We start from the raw sequence: 17,377 nt of genomic DNA on the forward strand, positions 1-17,377 counted from the left end.
ACTTTCAGAATAAACCAGGACCAGTATTACGCTTTAAAATACCTTGTATTAACTTTTCATAGTCTGCTGAAATTTTGTTCTTGGGGGAATGAGACCGTTGTGAGTATTGAACAGCGTTTTATTTCCAAAATAGTCATTCTAAACTCTTATAAGTTTGAGGTTTTTTAAAGTACCGTGGAAGAGCAAGGCTCATGATGATGGCAAACATTCAGTGCAATGATATTCCTATCTGATACCATCAATGTGATCACACCACACGCCTTTTCATGAGGGCCGCGACGTGACCTCTGCAAAAACAGAGAGATTAAAATAACTTGAAGACATTGAGACGGGAGATAAGCAGCGTCCTTGAATGACCCGCTGCCTCCTGTTCAAAAATACACACAGATTGCCCCGTCTGTTCATGCAGCTTTTATTAAAACTCACTTGATGACATGCCTGTTCACTGTTCTGGGACCAGCCGAGGTCTCATGGTGAGTACACCTTTCAAAACATGAAAAAATGGAAACGAATCAGAATCCCAACAGATACCCGAAGTCATCTGTTCCCACGAAAGCGGTTCTTCTGGTGCACAACCCCTCTAGATGAAAAGCCATCTTCGGGTCAGTTCCACATCCAGGGTTTTTTCCAGTCATGCGTTTTTAAAATATCATTTATTCAGGACACAACAAAACAACACTTGAAATCAGTTGCATGTGGATTAAAGCCTATTTATACTCTTCATTCCAGAGTTTTTCGGTAAAGTTAGCTTTTTAAAAACATGTATAACAGTTGATCAGTGGAAAAAGCAAACACTATGGCTACCAGCACCGTAATGATCTCAATCGCCTCCACCAAACGAGCAACAGCCGGTTTTCACAGAACAGCTCTTGACTCAAAGGCCACAGGAAGTGATGTCATTCAGCCCTGTACACTGAAAAATCACATTGTGCGGAGGTCTGAAACGAATGAGTCCCATTGGATTCGGCAAAAAAGGCACAGCAATTTGTATACAGTAAATTCTTTGATTAAACACTTCAAACAAACTCATGTAAATCAACAAGTCTCCTTTTTGGCAGGTATTTAAAGTTTCAACAAACTCTGTAAATGAAAATATCAACAACACAACTATACAGAGAGGTAAACACACTGCACACACGTGCACGCACCCCTCAGGAAAACACACAGCAGGTCAGACGTGTGTGCAAACGTTTGTGGGCAGAAATGCAGATTCCCAGAAAAAATTATAATATAAACAGTGCTTCTACAAGTTTCATGATGTGTGAAACGGTACATATTGGCCTCATGATCAGTACCTGTTCAAAATACTACAAAACTAAACCACCAGATCTTAAATAGCCTATATATAAACGTTGAATTACAAACTTCTGAATGTTTTTATACAGATTCTTTAAAATACCACCGAAATCTCTCCATGTACATTTAAATGCTGCCAAAATGTTGTCTAATGTAAATAAATACAAATCTTACACTACACACTTCGACCCTTCTTAATTTCATCTTCTTGAGACGGTCGTGTTACAGGATTTGTTCAAGACAACATAAATCGCTGTGACCACACCCACGTCAATCAAACCACACCCACATACTTAACCCCGCCAATCGACTCATCGCGCTTGCCTTGTGTCCCGTTCTTTGTTACGTTACGTTTCCTTTTGCAGTCCCGTTCATAAAAGTCTCCAACAACTCAACAGATCTGCAATGTCTTTGGATGCATCCGTCGTTTTCATACATCACTATAATCAACCACTAAAAAAATCAAACGTCAAACTAGTCGAGCAGCAGTTGCGCAACACAGATATCACAAAAACTGCAATTCTAACTCAAAGGCAAACTACAGAAACACTAAAAAACGTTTTCCTTCTCAACCAATCCAGAGGAAGCCAAGACATAGAATTATTCTTGAACTGTATCCTGATTGGCTGAGCCCAGAGGCCATTGTCTTAGTGGCGTCTTTATGGTGACTTCATGCCTGAAATAATAAGAAATATGAAGAAAAAAGAATGAATGAAATGAAATTAACAACATGACAACAGATTTCTCATCCAGTATGTTACTCACATGATTCTGCAAGCTGCATATTTGGCTTAACCTGAAAGAAATGACAAAATCTTTATTTTAGTCTCATTTGCTTCAAAATATAAGGTTGAGTGCGACACAACATACAGGCACTGGTGATAATCGATATAAAAATATAATATATATTTTATATTGATATAAAAAACAATGATGATCGATATGGCGTTAATTCTACACATGTTGTAATATCGTAAACTTTGCAGCACCATTTCATAATTTTGATTCAAGAGTCCCGATTTATTCATTTACCAATAACAGAAATGAAAGATGAAATGGCATCTTTTACGTAATAAGTATCATGATAAAAGCAATACGAAGTTCTCAGCAGACCAAGATAACCGTGTATTTAAACCTGATATCGTAAGAGCTCTAAGCGATACATGGCAAGCTTAGACAACAGGATTTTAGAGCTGATTTTCCCCTCCTGACACTTGGATTGGGATAAAAAACCCAATACAAGCCAATCCAAAACCCGATTCTGCTTTTCAGCCGAGATTACAAGGCAATGTTAGTTGTTACAGATTCAATCCTAAACCTCCCGATCTACTCGCAAAACACATCTGGGCCATCCCGATCATAGAAAACATATTTAAAGGAATAGTTCACCAAAAAATGAAAATCTGTCATGATTTACTCAACCTCAAGTTATTCTTAACCTGTATACATTTATTTGTTCTGTTAAACACAAAGAAAGATATTTGGAAAAATGTCAGCAACTGAGTTTTCTGGGGCACCTTTGACAACCATTTTAATGTCAAAAACTTTTCCTAAATTCTTCAAAATATTTTCTTTTGTGTTCAAATTCTGCAATGGTAGTCGGTTATGGTAACTCTGTAAAGATTTTACAAGTCCTGAGGTTGGCTTTAGAGATTGTTGATCCAGACAATTTTTTCAAATACAAAAGACGATGAGTTATAAGATTTTGGAGACGAACCATAAAAATCGCCAAGATATTTATCATCGAGTCACACCGTGGAAACTCTTCCAGGTGCAGCGATTTGTCCCAAGCCTCTGTTTTAAGACTTCATTTGACAGATGGAATCTGAGAAAGACCACGAGAGTCAGACCAATAAAACATGAGAGAGATTAATCACTTCAGTGAATAAAAGGAAAGATCCAGCGCGATGATGAAGGCGTTTCCCAGCACGGCTTCTGCTCATAAAGGTTCTGTGTGTAAGACCCCTCTGACCCAACAGGAAGTAGTTAAAAAACCATCCGTCCCCCCCACTCGTAAACGGCATCCTCATTAATACTAACGAGTAATTACGCTTTAACAAGACCCCTTAGACAAGTACACGCACGCCAGACACACACACCATGGCCCGTAAAACATTACGAGCTTTTGTTGTAGACGACATGTGTATAATAAATCTCAGGAAATCATTTAAGTAAAGAAAGAGGGATGAGAAAAGATGCATTCTGGGTAATGTAGTTCTGAAGTCGTATACCTCTGTCTTTACCGTTCTGCAGTCTCTCATCATCTTCTGCTCCATCATCCACTGTGAAATAGAAGAACAGATAAGAAAACAGATGGATGAGAAACACTATCTTGACTGCAATAATATAGCAGTGAGATGATATATTGTGGCACAATATCACTCTAATAACACACTTTGACAAGCAGAGAATTTTTTTTTTTACATTTAATCCTACAAGTTGAGCTGCGGACATGTGAGATTGCACGTATCCAAAGTTCCAATATTTTGTATTTTCCACTTTTTATTTGCTTAAAGATAAAGTTCAACCTTCCGTGTTATCCATTCTTTTAAAGGTACAACAAAAAAAATCTTGGAAATGTATTAAAGCTTTGAAAATCCTTCTGTTATTTGAAAATCACTTTTTATTTTGTAAAACAAATTGTGATCCTTTCCATATCATGAACCAGACATCGAGTATTGTATTGAATCGTGAACTCAGTATACCAATATAATCCTATAATTACTATGAATAAAAAAAGTGTAATTTAAATGCACTAAACCCACTCAAATGAACAGAGATATAATATTCAACTGAATTGTTTCTATAAATAATTTCACAAATTTCTATGAGAACTGAAGTTATGCGCAGTGAAACAGATGAGAAACATCTGCCGACATGTTCTCGTACCTGTGTTCAGCTCTTTGACCAGAGAAGACATGGTGTTAGTGATGGAGTCGGCTGCCACCAAAAGATCATTCCGCAGGTTTCTGCGAGTACCTGTACGAAACACAATGCTTAAAATGCTAGAATCAAATGATTGAATCAAAATTACAATGCGAATTCAGACTGAAAATTTCAGGTTTATTTGAAATTTACTTCACTATGTGACATTATATTGAACAATATAACAATATATGAACAATATATATCTATAATCTCCTGTCACCTACAATTCTATCCGACAATATGTGCACTTTTATAAAGTACATTTTATAAAGTCATGTGTGATAGAAATCGTTTGGAACTTCATGTGACATAAATGATGTAAAAATAATTGTCAGGGTTCTAATAATAAAAACAGCACGTAAACACACAATAAAGACCTATGCTTAAAAGAAAAGTATTATTAATAATTTGAGTTTCACGTACGTTTTGATTTACAGCAGAAAGTAAGAGTTCAGTGGCTAACAGAGTTTTAGACATGTTAGAAACTCTCTCTAAAGTTTAAAATGAAAAACAGATTTGCAATGCCACTTCATTTTAGCCAACACACACAAAACCAAATGCATTTCTTTTTACAACGCATTCACAGAAATTCCTTCAGCACCTTTAAAGATTGTCTAACTGTAGAGAAGAGAGGCAGAGGTTAATCATCTGTATGCAAGTGTTCACTTTACCCTGAGCAAATGCTTCCTGAACATCTCCACCCACTCCAGAGAGAGAATCCTGGGGTCCGTGGATGGGGGTGTGGCCTGCATATGTGGGGGTGGAGCCAGCAGAAGGTGAGCGAATAGGCGTCTGGATAGAACGAGGAGAGGCGTGACTCGGGGAAGAACCGGCGGCTTGAGCCTGAGAGAAAAAGATCGAGATTTAATACAGCAGTCACCAACTGTATACGTAAAAACATTAAGAATTATATTAGAAAGAAACTTTTTTTAAAGTTTGGGTTTAAAGAAAGTTAAAGACGTTTAGATAAACCCAAGATGCACATGAAACCATTTCTATCACACACACACACACACACACACTGTGACACACAGACTTACAGCTTGTCTCTGTTCCTCATCCTGCAGAGCACAGACAAGATACAAAGAAAAACAAAAGAGTGTGAAAAACAGAGAGAAAAGAAGAACAGAAGACAAGAAAAGAATAAAATAAAGAGATAATCTGTGATCAGAAGAAATGAGAACAGGTGGAAACTAAAGTGTGTGAGGACAGACAGCAGCTCAGATTGTGAACACTTAAGAGTGTGACGCCCTCCAGTGGCACAGACATTACAGTACACTTCTTCACTGTGTGTGTGTTTGTTTTGTGTTACCTTCAGTAGTTTCATGAGTCCCTCTAGCTGCACCATGAGTTCTCGTCTGCTCTCCTGAAGTGAAGACATCCTCTGTTCCAACTCATCCTTCCTCTGTCTACAACACACACAGGGCATCATTAAACACTACACACATACACACAAACAAACACACACACACACACACACACACACACAGTTATTCTTACACACACATATTAGTTATTCTTACATAATTTCATATGAAAATAAAAAGTCCTCGTGAATGTGTAAACAGATTTTGATGTTTTGTCAATTGCTTGGATCTTTAGAAAATTCATGTGGGTGTGAAATCAGCCAAAGATAACAGCCGAATTAACATTAAAAAATGAAAATACATTTTCTGCAAATGATTTAAACACAACAAAGTCAGAGTATAAAAGGAATGTGTTTGCTTTTAAAAATGTGAAACTGTAAACATCTGAATGTTAAAAGTACATTAGTGTGTGTGTGTGTGTGTGCGTGCGTTTGTGTGCGTGTGTGTGTGTGTGTGTGTGTGTGTGTGTGTGTGTGCGGTACCTGAGCTGTCTCAGTTCTGCCAGCAGGGTCGGGTTCTGTTGGACTCTCTCTGGGGTTTGCTGACATGCCTGTTCATGCTCCACGCGTAAGTGCTGGATCTCCTGCAAAATCTCCCTGAAACACACACAATCACAGTGTAACACACATGAAGCACACAAATGCACAATATTATCGAATAGACACGAAGACAGAAGCACTGTTTGACAGGTACAGGAGTGTGTTTGTGAACCTGTTTTTGTTCTCCAGCTGCATGATAAGCTGTCTCTGCTGTTTATTGTTGTCATGGTAGAAGTTTGCAGGTCTCTGGAAATCAGAAGGGCAACAGAAATATGACATCACTATAAGTCCCTGTATCTGAACATGACCATCCATATTGTGCATGTCTCACAGCTATGTTTCCAGCGTCTGTGGACAGTCGAGCTGCATAGCGAGCGATGAGTTTGTGTTCTTCATCCATTCTGCTGGGACTGTCCAACGTGCTGCACACACACAGAGAAAGATTAACACATTTAAAAGACATTAAATACCTCGGGGAAATGACTATTTAATGAACAAATATTCTCACCGTGGGCTGTGCTGGAGTTTGTTCACATATGCTGCGATCAATGCATGTTCCTCATTCATGCGCTGAGCAGCGGCAAGAGTCGGTAGCCTACACACACACACACGAGGTGAATTAATAAATGAGCGACACTTGACACTAATCCAAACACACAATGTGTGCAAAAGACAGAATTTGCGATATCGCACAGGTGAGCTGTTCTTCATTCACATGGTCAAACATAACCAAAAGAAATATGACTCTACGTGGTTAAAAATGATCAAAGGGGACACACAATCCTCACCTCTTAGGGGGGGTGGGGCCAGTAGAAGGGGGCGGGGCTAGTTCATTCATGTTGCCTCCCTGACGGGGTGGACTAAAACAGACAGAAAGCAAAACATTCCCTTACAAACACTTAGAAAAGCATCAAGACTAAATTAAACATGAGCCTGTTTTTACAAACCTAAACCACAGAATGACAAACACGTAGCAGACTTATGCAAGAATAACACGCTAACACAGACAGAACAGACACACACAGTGTGGGACCCTGGGAAAACTTAAGAGAAATAGCAGAATTAAGCAATGTTATCATTAAACGCAGCTGAAACTATCGTTAAACAAAGATAGGGTTATTAAAAATAAATCCCCACCCTGCTTTACGTTTCTCTTTGTCAAGAGTGTGATTTTACAGATCTGGTTGTACTCGTGGGGACATTTCAGGTGAAAGGTAATCTTAAGTAAAATATTAGGAAAATTACTCCAAAATAAATTACTTTTAACTGCATAATGATTGTTAACTTCCGGTCTGTGTTTGGTGGTATTGATTTAATTTATTCGAATTTATTTTAATATTTTATTGTATATTTAAAACATATTATTTAATTAAAAACTACTCAATAATTATTTATTATTTGTGGAGGTATATAACTTCATGTTGTTGCCACTTAAGTAGTAAACAAATGTGTGTGCGCCTGTTCCGTCACTTACACTATGTTGGACAGGTTGAGGGGTTTCTCCGGGTATTCTGGGTAAATGGGGTGGGACGGCTCTCGGCTCGGAACACAACCGAAAGATTTACTGATGGCCCGACCCAACTTCTTAGCAGGAGATTTCTGAAACGAATAATAGAAGAGACCACATTAAAAAAATCTACAGAAGTGCACCCAACATTTTCTCATCATTTATTCATCCTCAAATAATAAAACCTCGATGACTTTCGTCTGTGGAACACAAAATAAGGTATTTTGAGAAATGTCTCCGTGGTTTTGTGTTCATACAATGCAAGTGAAAGGAGGACCCTTAAAAGGGATCCTCTACCCAAAAATGAAAATACTACCCACCAAGGGTACGCCCAGAACCCCCATGCTTTCCTAAATTCTTCAAAATTTTGTGTTTAACAATAATGTGTCCTACTATGTTAGTCACGATGTTCCAGAAATGTCAGTTGCTAACATTCTTCCAAATATCTTTCTTTGTGTTCAACAGAACAGATAAACGTATGCAGGTTTGGATCAACTTGAGAGTGAGTAAATGATGACAGAATTTTCATTATTGGGTGGAATATCCCTTTAAGTAACATTATGCAGACATGCTAATCATAAAAACTGTGAATTTTCTCCATTTTTAAAACTTGAAGGTGAAAATAAATGCAACTTATTAGTGCTTCTGGTGCAAGTAAACTTCGAATCGGAGCTCATGGACAAAAGTATAACATGTTTTTATTCGCTGATGTTGAATGAAAACAGATCTTTACCCAGGACGAGTGTTCCTTCATCTGGTGGTGGTTACTGTGGTTTCCGCTGGCGTGACCTTGCCAAAAGCAGTCCTGACAGAGCTGATAGTTAAAACACTGCTGACAGCGATAGCGAAAGCCCGTCATGCCCTCCAAGCGACAGTAAGAACATGCCACCGGATGAAAGACTAAGAGAGAAAACGAACATTACAATAAGTCATCCGCATAACAGATCCTATTGTGTGTGAGTGTGTGTAAACTCGTGGGTGTTACCGTTCTCAACATTAGAGAGACGAAGCATCAGAGGAAGCCAGACGAGACACTGAGGAGCAGGATCTGACATCAAACAGTCCAGGAACATGTTTAACATCACCTTCTTCTATTGAACACACACAAACATTTAAATATCTCATTGAGAGAAACTGCAACACTTAATTTAATCCCTCAGATAAAACCCCTAAGTCGGGTCATTTAAGAGTTTAGACCCCCATAGGTTAAAGAAGTAGTTACTTGTTGAGGAAAACAAGATCTGGCAAAGTGATCCATGTACCCAAACGACGGGCCTTCAAACACAGCGGAAGGCAGCTTCAGCGCCTCCCGCAGGAAGTGGTCAAACTTTGACATCACCATCGCACCATGAGCATCGGATATTTGGGAGAAAATATCTAACACACACACATAATGACACTTGTTAGATGAGTCTTGTGTACATATTGTCGTTCATCTCTCCGTCCATTAGGGGGCAGCACTGCGGAGATCTCAAGACCATCCTATACCATAAACCATCACCTGTGCTCCTATGAGCATTTGGAAGTTACATGTTAAATGGATAGTTCACCCCCCCAAAAAAAATGTGTCATTAATTCATGTTAAACCTATATGACTTTCTACTGCAGAACACAGTGGAAGATATTTTGAGGAACGTTAGTAACAAAACAACGACTTCCAATTCATGGACACATAAGCATACATTTCTCTAAATATCTTTATTTGTGTTCTACAGGGGAAAGAGTCATATACAGGATTTTACGGCATGAATAAACGATGACCAAACTTTTATTTTCGGGCCAACTAGTTTTACTTTGAGTGATAACAGCGAACAAAATGTTGACTGTTCCAAAATGGCATACACGTCATTGTCGACATGTACATATTTATGTCTGACACTAGCGAGGCTCGTGTTTGAACTTACAGCGCAGTTTATCCACCAGCTTTCCTCCACACAACACGGAGAGCATCACCTTCACAGGGAAGACCGTCAACCTTCCCTGAGCATCACTGTAAAACACACACGTTCCGTCAGAACCTCATTACAAATCCAGGCGCAGGACACACGCTCACACACGCACCTCTCGAGAGCCGTCAGCAGAAAGTTGAGCAGCAGGCTGGTGTTGTCCTGGACGTTGATCTGGTGTGTGGTGGGCAGGCGTTTGTTTAGCTGCTGATAGATACATGTTATGATGGTCTCCAGTCGAGCCACGCTGATCTCGGTACAGACGTCCAGCGTGTTCAGACCGTTATCACGAATCGCCTCGATCATGTTCCACACGTCCACCAGATGCACTGAAAAAATAAAGTAAGATGACCTTACAATAAATTCACAAAAAAAAAATGTGCCCTTAATTCCCTCAATAAAACAAGCAGGACTACATGAGACACATTAAAAAGATATCAGGTCAATTCGTTGAAAATGTCAACCTGCCCACGAAAACCAGCGGTTTTTACTATGGTAACGGCACAGATATTATCATTCGGTGGTTCAAATACCCATGTGAGATCTCTCTTCAAATTTGTTTAGCATTTGTTTTATTTTTAGTGCATGATTTTTCATTGTCAGGTAAGAGCCATTATCAGGATTGTCACATCCACAAAGCTACATATTCCTCATAAAAGCACACATTGAAATGAATATAAAGTGACTATTTTATTTTCTATACAGAGACATCCCTTCTCCATTCATTGGGTATTATTGCTTCAGGATTGTGCATTTTATTTAACAGAAATCCAATAAAGTTTATTGTCTCCTAAAAAACACATTCTTTTTTTGTCACATTCATAACACTTGTTTATTTCCCTTTTTTTAAATATATATTTTTTTCACTGACTTTTTTACAGAATTTTTTTATATTCGTTCTATCAACAAGGGTTCCGTCAAATATAAACAGAAGGTTCAATATAATTGTAACAAATCATTCTGTCACGTCCATAACGCTGGATTTGCCAATCGCAGTCTGTTTTATAAAAACATTTCTACAAATACAACCATGTCTCCAAACCAGTTTACATCCTAAAATGAGACAAAACTACGCCCGAGTGATTTGTTTATGAAATACTTCTTGTCATGGCGTTGCATCACTTGTGGTTAGGACACATTGTATTTCAAATAAAATATTTAAAGGTTAAAAAGGTTTAAAAGCTTTCTGGTATAATAAAGTTTTTTTAATAAAAACAAATGTATTGAATTGTGTCTGAAATGTTGTATAAACAGATAAATGTGTCAGAGTTATTCTCCAGAATACAGTTTGCACGTTTTATCTATTTTAACAGAATAATAAAACTGACTAATTTTCATTTTATTTATTTTTTGGGGCCTTTTGCATCTTATAAAAATAGGACAGTGGAGAGTGAGACAGAAAATGATGGGATGGGAGAGAGGGAATCGGACGCCGGGAAAGGACCACGAGCCAGGAATCGAACTCGGGTCGCCTGAACTGCTGTACAACATTTCATTTTATTTCTAACATTTCTTAATCTAATTCATATATACAGATATGTACGGTCGACAGATATTTGCTTTTATCACTCACGGTTGCATTTCTTCTGTATGAATCGAAGCTTACAGGCCGTTCTGTACGTGGACAGCTGGATGGCGTCAAAATTCTGTGCCTCTGAAATATAAAAGCCACACATCAGTATCCTTAATACTTCACATTTAAAATCACAATCATGTTAACATTTGCAGTGAGGTCAAAGGTCACACAGTTCATGACTCACTCATGTCTGTGAAGATCTGCTTCCTATCGGCCATGACATTCCCCTGCCGACCCGCCTCCTCTATCATCCTACAGACAGGGTATACATATCACATCTATGATAAACTTGAGAGTATGTAGACCTCCCTCCACTGCTGTCAAGGGGCCCCCGAACAGACTACAAACTCAAAGAACACATAACTACACTACAAACATAAAGGTGATCACATGCACTATGTTTTTTTTAATACTTCAAATGTATTAGGTAATCAGGTAAAGATGAGGGGGTGGGCAACCACTCAAAGACCCCTAGCAACTGTGTCAAAAATAAATCAGAAAACCACTTCCTCTTCATTTCTGAAATTGACATTTGGCACATGAGTTGAAAAAACACTTTCATTTGAATAAAAAACTCCACTGGCTGCATGCACAGCTGCATGCACCATTGCATGTACATACACACACAAATACAGACATAAATGTACATAAACAGTTAAGGGTCACTGCATTATTTATAGATTACCCATATTTAAGAATAATAACAATCTCATCAGTAAACTTTAAAATGTGGATATCATGTTCTGACTTGCAAATAATCAACATTAATAAAAATATATATATTATTTGATAAAAGCGTCTGCTAAATGTAAATCTTCAAATGTCTTTACCCTTTGACTACTAGACGTTGAAGAAATGTTCTCTTGGCTTTTTTAAAGACTTCTTGAAATCTCTCAACTATTCTGGGCATTTATTTGCTGATCTACTACATTATCTAGTCCGAGTCATCCATTTCAAAATCATTATTTAAAAAATTCTGTTTCGTAATGGAAAAAAGATTACGTTGGCACAGTAACGCCAGTAACGCCAGTAACGCCTTTTCTCCACATGACTAATTTCAAACACTTTCCGATCAAAAGGTGTTTGAGACCATAAAAACAAGTGCCAGTCACTTTTAAACAGTAAACACACACATATATATATATATATATATATGCAGGGATTCCTGAAAGGATTTCAAGGCCTCTAGTGAGACTTACCCATAATCCTCAGGGATACAGAGGCACAAAGAGTGACAAAAGTGAAGACAAACACAACTAACTTTCACTAGAGTAAAATTGTGAATCTCTTTCTCACTACACTTCAGTAAACACTTCATCTCTTATTATTTCTGTATTTACTCACTGTCTATTCAATTAGTTTTTTTAGATCCTTTTGTTTGAGTTTCTACACACACACACACACACACACACACAAACACACAAAGGTGGGAATTGTTTCTCAAACAGTCATTCCAGAACTTTTGGAATCTAACATATACACTACACACAGACAGTAGATTCACAAACATCAGCTGAAGCTGTGAGATTGAAACATTTTGTGTTGTTTGTTACAGTAAGTAACAGATCAATGCACAACACACAAAGGACACAAATGCCACACAAAAGCACTTGACGTTTTTAAGCTAATGGTGAATATGAAATGTGACCTCAAAAAATGACATTACACAAATAAAAACGTGTGTGTGTGTGTGTTACCTGATCTCAGTTGCAGGTCAGTCAGATAAGAGCATCAATAGGCCTGAAAACAGAAAGACATCTGATCAACACCTGTGTGACAATGACCTGCACAACATTTTCTTCAGTATACTTTTAGAGTATTAATGATTCAGTGTGAATGGTGTCAACCAGGACATGTGATCAAGTGATAAACATAGTAGGTCACTTACTGTACATTAATCCACAACCGGCACACACACACCACACACATACATTGAGGAAGAGGTTGAGCAAACTGACCCTAAAAACACCAAAACATACACACCTCCCAATTTTTTAGCTTCTTTTGTATTAAAAAAACTTGCAGCTCATGATGCATTTAACTGCTGACATTTAACAGACAGTTCCACCAGAAACACACAAACAGACACACAACGAGGAGGAGACACACAGACATGCAGCACAGAGCTATTCCTGTCACACACACACCCACTCCACATGGTGACCTTTCACACACACACACACACACACACACATTGAACCATATGAGGAGTGTGTGTGTGTGTGCGTGTGTGTGTGGTCTAACATATTTTAGTGTCTGCTGATGCAGTGATTCCCAAACTTCCATTCATAGCTCTATTCAGGACCAAACACAGAGCTCACGGAGGATATTATCCACTTTTACACACAACAGAATGTTGCTGCTCTAATCATGCACAATATTGTCAGATATAAAAAATAACGTTAGATAAAACCTTAAATATAAAACAGGAAATACGACATGTGAGTCAAGTTAAGCAATAACTTCACAAATGGTCCGCTCCTGTACAATCTAAGTTCACTCCAGGTTTTCATATGCTGTTTACGGGTGAGAGAAATCCCACTGAATGAGATTTTAGACAAAGAGAAAACACTGTTGTGTCAACTTTCAAAAAGCCTTATTTTGCCACTGGCAAATTTCACACGACATTGTTCTGCATCCACTTACATGCGGTCCAGAGCACCACAAACACAGACAAGCAGAGTGATGCAAACAGACAAATGTCCCTGATCGATATAACTGAAATATGATGCGTTTTTGCATGTAGACAATATATCAGGGTTATTTTCGTAACCTACTTTTAAACACATTGAAATTCAATAAAACACAGGCCTGAAATTTTTTTTAATACTTAAACTAAACAATAATTAGAAACAGTTCCTTAGCATTAAAACAATTATTATTATTTTTTTTTAAAAATGTTTAACCTGCACGACATTGGAGAGAGAGACAGGAAATGCTGGGATCACCTTAAGGGCTTTTGCACAACATGTCTGCCCTAAGTCCACAGGACCACCGGTCCCAACAAAAACTATTATTATAAAAAATGTTAAATAAAATAAATAAATAAATTGTTTAAATTCAATTAAAATTATTAATCCATGTACTTTCACTATATAATAATAAAAAATGGTGACTGGCAAATTACTATTGTTTTCAATATTTAAAATATTCATACATCCCAGTGCTGTTATACGAAATATGAGCATGTTTGGAACCTGACCAATCACATAATTTATTGCATATATGCATGCAACCACATTTAATTACATTGAATTCAAAGGACTTTTGAAGATTTGTTTGCAGCTCTGTTACAGCATCATTATACAGCAGAGGTCGTCAACCCTGTTCAGGGAGATAAAGTGTCCTTATATAACTCCAACCTGCTTCATCGCACCTGTCTTGTGACCTGAAGATCTTGATAGTCAAACTCCAGGAACAGGGTTAATGACCTCTGCTATACAGTAACAGAGTTGACTGTATGCTTTACGGTCACAATTACTTTGATGACATTATTTACCCCAGTAACATTTCCCATGACAACAACAACTAACTGACACCTCCATCTGCTTGTTAACACAGCGTGTATGTCTTACAGTAATGATTCTTTGTGAAAATATTTGGTTTCTAAATTAGTGTCTTATTAATCATCTAGAGAGATTTCCTTTTTGTGACATGTTTCTCTATCTGACTGAATAGACAACAACAAAAGCCTTCAGATGGTTCCTGTGGATCTGTGATGAGAGCTCATACACAGTCTTCATCATTCACTTATTCCGCTCAATGTCTTTGTGAGACAACAAAATAAGAAACTGTCAAACTGTCTCACTGTGGATTTAGACGTCACATTTATTCACCTGTCATATGACTGACTGCAGGAGTTTGTGTGTTCACAGGACTGTTTTGCATTTCACGGAGAGACAAATAAGGCTGACAGCCCACAAGTTAAACACACACACACACACAATTGCAGAAATTTACTAAATGTGTCTGGGAAAAAATCGCCACCAAATCAAATTAATCTAATGACAGACATAAATATTTTGCATATAGAAAATAAAGCCTATTTACATGACCTAAATCAAATCTGCAAGAATAGCGCAGAATTGTGGGTGGAGCTTTTTTGTCAATTTAGCAACCACCCAAAACACTTGAGCAACTACACCGCAACACCCTGGCAACCATGCCTGTCCATTATAAAGACTCATCAAATGACAAAAGACTGATACAGGACCGGTCAATAGTTGAGACATTCTGGATGGAGGACACATCTCTGTGTACCATGCACTGATGTAACAGGTCAAATGAAGATGTTAATAAATGCATTATTTTATTGATAATAAAAGATGTTCCCCCGAAGAACACATCTTTAGCTGTCTGCTGGATATAGATGATGTCCTTTATCTGGAAGAGGCCCTCTAGTCTGCGGGTGTGCCACAGTGTGTACATGTGGGCATGCACATGTGTGTGTGTGTGTGTGTGTGTGCTGTAACAGGTACGAAGACTTTCACACAAGCAGGACAAACATTCCTAAGATTCCAGATCTCAAACCTCTGTGTGAGGAAACACTGGTAAGAGTTTTTGTGCAGGTCACATGAATAAAGGTGTTTCAAATACTGTTTTTTTAATACTGTGCTGTAGAGACCCCACTTAGTTTTTATAAACAAACAAAAGTACACACAGAAGTACAGAGAGGCTTGAAGACCACCGCAACCCTGCCAATGGCTACCTGTTGCTGTGGTCTAATATAAGCATAAAAATAATACGCCTTTTCTTTTATATGTATTGTGTACTAGTATTAATATGTTTAAAAAAGCACTACTGATGCATCATTTACATTTATGAATTTGGCAGATGCTTTTATCCAAAGAGACGTTCAAAGTGAACATTTGATCAGTATGTGTGTTTCTTGTGAATTATACTCACAGCTAACGCAACCTGTTGAGCTACAAGGACACATATATGAGGTTGATACCATAGTGTTCTTGGTACATAAACACAGTCATCTTTTAATACCGTGGGTTTAGCATTCAAACATATAATACTATCCTTATACTTCGATATATAAAACGGTGCAGAATAAATACGGCCAGACAACAGAAGCGCCAAAGAACGCCATGGTTTCACCTTCAAGGTAATGCTCACAAAACATGACACCAAGCCACTTTTTGGTACTTCTACGTTTCCACTTTTAACTTCCTACAATGATATGTTCACGGAAACAAAGCAAGCGCAAATGCGAGCTTCATATAAACACACACACACAAATAGAGACAGAACAGACGTGTGTAAATCTGTGTGTGAAAGTTTCATATCGTTGTTTTCCATCAGCGGAAACTGTTACATTTGTAGCAATAAACACTTCCGCGGAAACTACATCCCATACAAGTTAAAAACGCAAAAAAGAAGTATATTCTGTGTATCACATCGTTCGTACTATACATTTATTTTCTTTAACTTTACAAAATGAGAAGATGAAAGTGAGCGGCCATGTTGTCAAACGTTAACCGCATCCCCCTGCAGTTCATTCAGCGCTCCGAGTTTGTGTTTCCTGCATTAAGCGAATGTGTAACTCTGTTAAAGTAATTTAATAGTCGTAACTTATGCTTTTATAACGTGTAGTGTTGCTTTTTAGAGAAGAGCAGAGGTTTGAACTCACCGGTGTGAATTTCCGCAGCTCTGATCCGGTAAAAACATCCAACATCAGACTCACCTTCATCTCAGATTTCTCATTATATTCTCATTATATTCTCATTATATTCTCATTATATCAGATGATTCACGATTCATTCACGAGACAGTCTGTGGAACGACAAATCGACTCTGTGAGTATCGCCATAGTGGAGAAACTCAGTGGGGCGCGCGCGCACACACACACAATTTCTCTCTCTCTCTCTCTCTCTCTCTCTCTCTCTCTCTCTCTCTCTCTATTTCAAAATAGTTTCTTGGTTTGAATATTTACACACAAGGATCACAACACATAAGAGAAACAGAAAACTGTCACAGCAAAATGTCATAATAATGAAGAACAATAATGAAACCGTGAACGAAATCAGATCGTATATGTCACTGTGTAAATTTCAAATTTGTCATGTGAAACTTTTTAAATGCTTGAATAAATATAACATAATACACATGGATCACACACACACATAAACACACGCATACACACACATACCAAAAATATGTGTCATGTGTCATTATTTTTATCAAGCTCTGACGTCACGCGTGTCGCAGGG

At 37.9% G+C, this 17,377-nt stretch overlaps 1 protein-coding gene across 2 annotated transcripts; it reads right to left on the reverse strand.

Moving 5' to 3' along the window:
- Positions 1-396: 396 nt before the first annotated feature.
- dtnba (dystrobrevin, beta a) lies at positions 397-16,998 on the reverse strand. Of its 2 annotated transcripts, XM_056764382.1 has the most exons (22): positions 16,798-16,998; positions 12,857-12,899; positions 11,344-11,411; positions 11,157-11,237; positions 9,699-9,912; positions 9,542-9,627; positions 8,860-9,014; positions 8,623-8,728; positions 8,371-8,537; positions 7,605-7,729; positions 6,919-6,990; positions 6,639-6,725; positions 6,462-6,552; positions 6,303-6,376; positions 6,074-6,187; positions 5,537-5,633; positions 5,265-5,285; positions 4,896-5,067; positions 4,186-4,275; positions 3,528-3,578; positions 2,062-2,092; positions 397-1,972 (listed from the first exon to the last, which is right to left on the reverse strand). In XM_056764382.1, exons 3-21 carry the CDS (start codon positions 11,408-11,410, stop codon positions 2,088-2,090), a joined length of 1,875 nt encoding a protein of 624 aa, XP_056620360.1. In that variant the 5' UTR covers position 11,411; positions 12,857-12,899; positions 16,798-16,998; the 3' UTR covers positions 397-1,972; positions 2,062-2,087. The 2 variants fall into 2 exon arrangements, with proteins under 2 accessions (XP_056620360.1, XP_056620361.1); XM_056764383.1 differs by lacking the exon at positions 5,265-5,285.
- Positions 16,999-17,377: the final 379 nt, after the last annotated feature.

This window comes from Triplophysa dalaica, chromosome 13 (genome assembly GCF_015846415.1).
Source record: "Triplophysa dalaica isolate WHDGS20190420 chromosome 13, ASM1584641v1, whole genome shotgun sequence".
In the NCBI taxonomy this organism is placed as follows: domain Eukaryota; kingdom Metazoa; phylum Chordata; class Actinopteri; order Cypriniformes; family Nemacheilidae; genus Triplophysa; species Triplophysa dalaica.